The sequence below is a fragment of the Bidens hawaiensis genome, unplaced genomic scaffold (genome assembly GCF_021521415.1).
Source record: "Bidens hawaiensis isolate Kalapana, Puna unplaced genomic scaffold, B.hawaiensis_p1.1 tig00009192_1, whole genome shotgun sequence".
NCBI classification, from domain to species: Eukaryota; Viridiplantae; Streptophyta; class Magnoliopsida; order Asterales; family Asteraceae; genus Bidens; species Bidens hawaiensis.
In genome coordinates this window covers 184,785-192,384 of record NW_027491679.1, presented here as the reverse complement: position 1 = coordinate 192,384, position 7,600 = coordinate 184,785, and the positions used below count along the sequence as shown (strand labels likewise).

The following is a 7,600-nucleotide window of genomic DNA, read 5'->3' as shown; positions in this document are numbered from 1 at the left end:
CCCATGCATCTTTTACTCATACAATGCAACTTTAGAGTATATGCTTATATTTTCACTGCAACGAACTTTGCAACAAATTTTAGTTGCTCAGTTACTTCTATATAACTTTAAAAAATCCCAAACAAGTGTTTATTTATATTTTCTTGGTAATACATATATTAATGGTCATCATTTACGGTGCAAGTCCAAGTCATTGAACGGGTCAAAAGTGTAAACCCAAAATTTCTATGACTATTTTCCATTGATCACTTTCATTGAGTCGATGTGCACTCTGCAACTTCTTGGCAATTTCTGATCACTTTCTTGGCAATTTCTGATAATAACATTACTTTTATATAAAGAATATGTTTACCTTCTCCGAATCTTTTTAAATCATTGGCATAAAAGCTACACACATTACCCGGCAAAAAAAAAAAGAGAAAAAAAAAATCCAAGCATGACTACTTTAGAAGATATAAAGTACCAACCTACGGTGTGGATTGGGATCTACATCACAATGGCATCATTCCTTTGTGACTTTGCCATGGCTGCAGATTTATTGCATGGTTTCCGAAACAAAAAAATTTGGTTTCCGTGTAAATATTTTTCTCTCAATGCTGCATATATTGCAGTGATAACAGTCGCCATGAAACTGCCAACGGAAATTTATGCTGATCCGCCAATAACCGACAAAGCAACCAAACCACTAAGTTTGGCTTTCATGTGCACAATGATGGCTAACTTTATGCCTTCTTTAGCAGCCATGGACAACAGGACACTCGTTGCGAATGTCATAGGTTTGTCCATACTTGTTATCACCATGATTGCTGATATTTTTATTTATATATATAATGGTGTTATCCACCATATGGGTTTCGGTGTTTCTATGGCTGGCAACTCCCTTTTCACATTCTTTACGCTTGCATACATCTATACCCCTATGATGCTCTTGTTACTAGTAATAATGATTGCATCTTCCCTAACAATTCCGCTCTCTAAAGAAATTTTAGAAGTCAAGTACCAAACCACCAAAAAAACAGTCTTAACTGATCAACATCTACAACACACCCAAATGCCTAAAAGTGAGAAACTCCAGCAATATGTGAGAAGATACTGGATAATGGCAGAAAGTGGCAGTCCTCAATTTGTGATGGCTAGCAATCCATTATCCATTGCTTCTGGAGTAATTTGTGTAATTATACTAGTCCTCAACTTACTTGTGGTGTTCACATCTCAAATAACACTGCACAGGCAAAAACAATATTATCTTGAATCAAACTACAAGTGGTCAATATATCTCATTTTTATAGCACAATCCATTGGGGTCTTGGTGGGCACCATTGCTCCCATATTCAGATGTTTTTCGGTTTTGAGCTTCAAGTTGGTTTCCAACCGGAGTCATTTCACGGTTTTCAAAGTAGAAAATTACTGGACCCAAAAGTTGCATGAGTGGAAACAAAGTCCTATACAATTTCTATCAAGCAGTAGATCAAGAACACTCATCTATAATACAAAAGGTATAATTATAAGCCTTTTCATTAGACTTCAAAAGGGAATTGTCATTTTGTGCAAAACGATATCGCTCATCCCGACAGTCATTCCAATATTAGTTGCCTACTGTTGGAAATCACAGAAGGTAAGGCAGGTTACTCCACCCGTCGTCTCAAGAACTGACTATACATATGGCAACCTTAACAATTACGTTTTGCATATTCATGATGAGGTGGAGTTTGGTGAGAAAACATTGACGCGAATATCAAACTCTATGAATTCCTTCATTTCAAAGGCCGAGAAGCAACAAAACGAGGATCTTTTAGAGCTTCTGAAGCATTCGACTGGATTCAAAGGAGTACAAAACTTTGACACTGATCTTGTTCAACCTCTGCCTTATGTTGAAGTTGCTAACAGTTGGAGCTTACCAATAGTAACCTTAACATGCATCGCGCTCGCTCTCCCAAATATCCCTAAGGACGCAATTAAGAGCTTGTTAAGAAGTGTTGGTGAAGGTCTTTCATACACCCATCAGGTGGAAGAAAGCCTCAACTGTGAAAAAGAATATGTAAATATTCAAAAGGCTACTATAATCTTATGGAATGAGGTCGAACACAAACGCAACTGGTTGGACAAGAGTCTAGAAAAAGATGCTTTTAGAGGCAAAACAACAACAGAAATTCTTAAGTGGTTTTCGGATAGAGCTAAAGATACTGTGAGAGAAATCAATGAAAGTGTCAATGGAAAAATGGTGAACACTCCAAAGGAGTTGATTGCTGCCAATTCAATGTACCGAATTGCAGAAACAATCTTGTTTAGAGACAAATGCAACACAGAACCACTTACCAAAAAACAATTGTTTGCCCTTTTAAGTGGTATGATTGCAGACATATTCTCTGCTTGCTTCACTAACTTACCGCAGGCCATAACAGTCAAATGTCAAGAAAGCGTGATAGAGAAAAGAGAGGCAAGTGTCAAGGCTGCAGCCGAGCTCCTTGGCAAGACTACAAAGATAATTCAAAGACTAGAGACGTGTGATTTACCAGGCATGGACCCGGATAAGATGGCGTATATTGACGAGTGGCGTCTTTATTTGAAGCAATCAATCCCTTAAGTCTTAAGGTCTCTTGCTTAGTTCATTCTGTTGCACTTCTCTCGAGGGTGATTCAAGCAAAACAATTCAGCAGCTACCAGATTGTCCATCACGAGACATGTTAATGAATATCTTGTAGTGAGAATTTGTATTCCATTTCTTTCTCTGTTTCTTTTTTTTTTCTTTCTGGAAGTTTTATGTATGAAACTTAATGTGTTGTCATGTAACTCTGGATGCTTAGTAATATATGATTGCTAAATTATTTTGTCCATATGATTTGCTTACCCATCCTCATGTGTTCTGTCCTGAAATTGTTTAAAGAGGTTAGAATTTTGAGACCTTGATGTATGGGTGTCTCACATATACTCTGCTTGAAATTGCAACTAGTTGTCCTTCAACTAGCACTACAAATCAAATGAACAATTTTCCAAGTCAGGCTTTAGCTACAATGTTTGACCTGAAACAGTTAGTTAACTTTTTGGTTCACAGGAAACTGATAAAGGCCAAAACAAGTAAGATACATGGTCTTTTATTTCCTATTCATCATTTATGTTTGATTCCACTTACAACGACAACAATAAAGCTATTAACAGGGTCCGGGAAGGGTGGGATGCAGGCAAACCGTATCTCTATCCAAAGAATAAATTTTGATTCCACTTGATAGTATAAATTTTGAGCCTGCTTCTCCCCGAGTCACTTTCTATGTCTCAGAAAAAAAGTCAAGTGCAATGAAGATTGTTACAAGATTGTTGAGATTGAATAGTAAAATTTAGAGTGCAGATCTCAACATTACTCAGTGGGAGGAAAGCCCCTTTGGCCTAGAGATATCAAGAAGTTGGATAAGGCTTTCCCTTTCCAAAGATTGAGGGTTCAAGTCTCGTAGTCATTAAAAGGTGTAATTTAAAGTGGCGTAGAGTGTACATGAGTTGCCATTCTAAATGTGTCCAACAATATAAAAATTCAAGTTTAAACAAACATATTTAGCCACATTCTAGTAGTGCAATAAATTTATATACAGGCGGCCCAAACGAAATCCCTAGTAATCCATTCATACCCAGCACGATTGTACGTCATTAATACATCACCGCCAGTCTAGATCCGCCCCTGCGCGCGCCAACTAGGCAAATCCGTATCAGTCAGTATAGCAACGAGAGAGCAGGTTTATGAGTCATCGGTCAGAATATTTGAAAAAGGTCACTCGGTCAAAAAACAATCAAATTTCTAGCGGGTAATAGGCATACTATTTTCTTTATTTTCTCATTTGTTCTAGTCTTTTTTTTCTTTTAATTCTGGTATTTTGTGATTCAGCAAAAAGCTAAAAAGAACTATTAAAACTTCCCATGATGTATTAAATGTGGTTTTCGAATATATTTAAGAGGTATTCGGACGACAACACTTATGCGAGAAGAAAAAAGTACTGTCAAATATGGGTTTGGAAAGTGCTTCATCCAACTTTTTAAAGTCAAAAATCTTGGTGTTTTGGAAGAAGCACTTGCAGGTTTTAGTGGGGGTTTTGATGTGTTGCAACTTGCCATATCTTTCCCATATAACTTTGTTAGTCTTTTTGCCATAACTCCATATGATATTTTTTCCATGAGATTACCTTTCCTTTTTGATTAAACTGTAGAGTTAAGTTCATTTTTCATCTCTATGGTTAGGCTAAACTGGGAATTTTTGTCATATCTACCACCATAGTTCAACTTTTTAAAACATTACAGTCAAAAAGTATTCTTTTGTATTTATATAATTAACCACCAAACGGGGTTGGGTCGTGTTTGTGGCATCCGGTCATCCGGTTAGCCTATTTTTTAACGTATTTATATAATTAACTTAACTTATTTGTGCATTTTTTAAACCTTAAAAATAAATTTGCATACTTTAAACATAACCACTTAAACAAATAAAATTAATATATAGGGTTAGATTATAATAGAAAGTATAGTTTTTATATGAATGATGGGAAGTAATTTTGTACATTGATTTTGAACATCAAGGGTTGAGATTAGTTTAGGGGAAAATCAAGTGTGAACATAAGGGAAGGGGTATAAAAGGAATAACATATTTGTTGACTTTCTCTTTCCACATGCAAGGCACATGCCGAATTCCCCCATCATTTTTAAACGTCCATAACTTTTTTTACGACGTTTTTATTGAAAAACAAATTCACCATAATAACGAATGTCTTTTTATCTTTTATATGAGTACCATATTGTTATATAAAAATTGAAAACAAATAAGTGGGTTTTTACAAATTGTGTTTTACCAAAATTGTGTTTTATAAAATTGTGTTATACAATAGTATTTTTTATTGTGTTTTTATTTTCATTGTGTTTTTTCCATTGTGTTTTTTACATTGTGTCATATAATTGTGTTTTTTATTGTGTTTTATCATTGTGTTTTTTTATAGTGTTTTTTTCATTGTGTTTTTTATATTGTGTTTTTCATAGTGTTTTCCATTGCGTATTTTCGGACTTTTCCGGCGAGATGGTGGCGGTGGGTGACGGTTGTGGTGGCGGTGGGCGATGGAGTGGTGGTGGTTGTAGGAGATAAGTGAAGATGTAATTGGGTTTTATGTAAGTGGGTTTTTGAAATTAATGTAATTGGGTTTTGAGATTAAAGTGTTAGATTAAAATACCCTCCTTCTTAGCCTTTTTAGGAAAATCAAACTTCTTATTTGAACTTAACCCTTAATATGTATACTAGAGTTTATCCACCGTATTACGTTGATAGTTTTATGTTATTCATTTCTAATATTTATATATTATTTTGGACTTTAATTTTATTTTTTGTAAGGAATTTAATAATATACTTAATTTTGTTGATGAAAGGGTTTCACAAATAAATAAGATGTTTTTGGATGACCCGTTTATTTTTTTATTATAAAATTGTTTCTTAATTATAAATAATATATTTTAAAAAAAATCGGATATTATTTTTAGTAAATCCCTATTTATAAGATTTTCATATCAAATATTTGGTGGGATTAATTTTTAATTTGGTGAGATTAATTTTTAATTTAATGAGATGTTATAACCCGTTTAAAGGCTGTCTGGGTTTGTTGAAACCCATATCCGTGAATTCAAGTCAAATGCATGAGAAGCCCTCGTTTACAAATAAAGCAATCTTGTGGCTTGAGAGAATGTAGGGAACAACCAGAGAGCTTTTAAAAGTTTCGGTTATATATATTTAAGATTTAAGATTTGGAATTTTAAATCATTAATATGAAAAAAGAAAAAAAAAACTTTTTCAAGTAAACAGACCGTATTTGTGTCAGCTCGTGAATACATACGTCGTGTTCATGTTCATGTATGTAACAACATTTTAAGGTTTTAGAAAGTCTTACTTACTAAAAATTTTCAGGTACGTGTACGGTCTAAATGTTAACCCACCCACTCATGATCACAATTCACAACCCATTTAAGAGGCCAGCTAACTTATATTTACCTATGCAGTCTTTTATAGCCAAAAGTAGCAGCCTAACAAACTAGTCGTTCGAGCCCAGCATTCAAGTTTTTTCAAAGCAATCCAATAGCGGATAGTTTTAACTTAAAAATAAAACATTTAAAAAAAAAAATTGAACGGCCAACAAACATAGAAATACCTAGGTACTTCGTACAGGGTGAGTGGTGACCCAATGGCAAAAGGCCACCGCCAGCTGACCCAACCCAGCCGTACGGAGCCCTTAAGTGGGAAAAACCCACCGCCTGAAGGCCCACTGATGGTAAAACCCGAATGCCCTCAAAATCAAAATGAAAATCACAAAGATCTTCGTCTTCGTTCATAGAGCCACCCATACCCCCCCCCCCCCTCCCCCAAAGTGTTGTAAGTGGGGAAATTAAACATGAGTCTCCATTGAGAAACCCAAACTCCCTACCACCACACTATATTGGATGGATAATAAAACATTATAAATAACTAACTTCCACATTAATTTTGATAATTGAATTGTGAGTAGATCTTTTTTTAACAATACTGATACACAGTATAGGACTCGACGCCTCGACTCATTAGAAACGAAACACCTTATAACACACCAGGATATCATTAGATCAAATACCCTTTTGATTTGATATTTGTAAGTAGATACGTTATATTTATATCCCTTCTCGACCTAGACGTCAAAGAATCTAGCAAGACAATATGTAGTGGGCGGTAGAAGGCGATAAGGGGCATTATTGGCTAGGAACAACCAACCCCCCCCCCCCCCGGGCAATAAGAGGGGCAACAAATACATGTCGCTACTCAAAAGTTGAAGATTATTATTTTTTTACTTTTTTAACCATATACATTAAAAAAAATTAATACACAAAATTAATATAAATACCCAATCAATTCAACCATTTTCATCATTTCATATACCAACTCAACCTCCAAAAACCATTTTCATATACCAACTCAACCTCAAAAACCATTTTCATCCGCTTTCTTTACCAAAATGGATTTGACAAATACTTTCAACATGATGGAACAATTTATTGAGAATAAGAACAAAATAGATCAGATCATGCAAGAGACGACGGAACAGAAAGGTGGGATCATGAGTGCATTTCGGGCTGAAGCAAATAAAATAGGTTATGGCTCTACTAGTTCTCGGCCGCACCGTAGACGATCGTATATCATTCGAGACCGTGCGGATGCCAATGATCGTTTGATGAAAGACTGCTTCAACGACGCGCCTAGATACGACGACGCTAAGTTTGAACGTCGCTTTCGGATGTCTAAGCGTTTATTTTTACGCATTGCGGAATATTTAGAGCGGGAGTATCCGTATTTTCAACAAAAATGTGACGCAAAAGGATATTTAGGATTCACCGCGCATCCAAAAGTGTACTTTAGCGCTACACATCCTCATATACGGAAACACGACGGACATCAACAACGAGTAGTTAAAGATGGCGGAGAAAACGACGCGAGACTCGTTGGAGAATTTTTGCATAAGTAAAATTTAAATTGTTTTAATTTATTATTTTTTAACCTACTTGTTTTTAATTAAAATTGTTTTAATTATTGATTTATATAGAATAATACAATTATACG

General features: G+C 35.2%; 1 protein-coding gene across 1 annotated transcript; it reads left to right on the top strand.

Moving 5' to 3' along the window:
* Window positions 1–436: 436 nt before the first annotated feature.
* On the top strand, window positions 437–2,584 carry LOC143531587 (uncharacterized). The gene has a single exon (XM_077026851.1). It carries the CDS (start codon window positions 437–439, stop codon window positions 2,582–2,584), a length of 2,148 nt encoding a protein of 715 aa, XP_076882966.1.
* The last annotated feature ends 5,016 nt before the right edge of the window (window positions 2,585–7,600 follow it).

Excerpts from the sequence above, each read along its gene's own strand:
- LOC143531587 (XM_077026851.1), top strand. The coding sequence starts at position 437 with ATGACTACTTTAGAAGATATAAAGTACCAACCTACGGTGTGGATTGGG.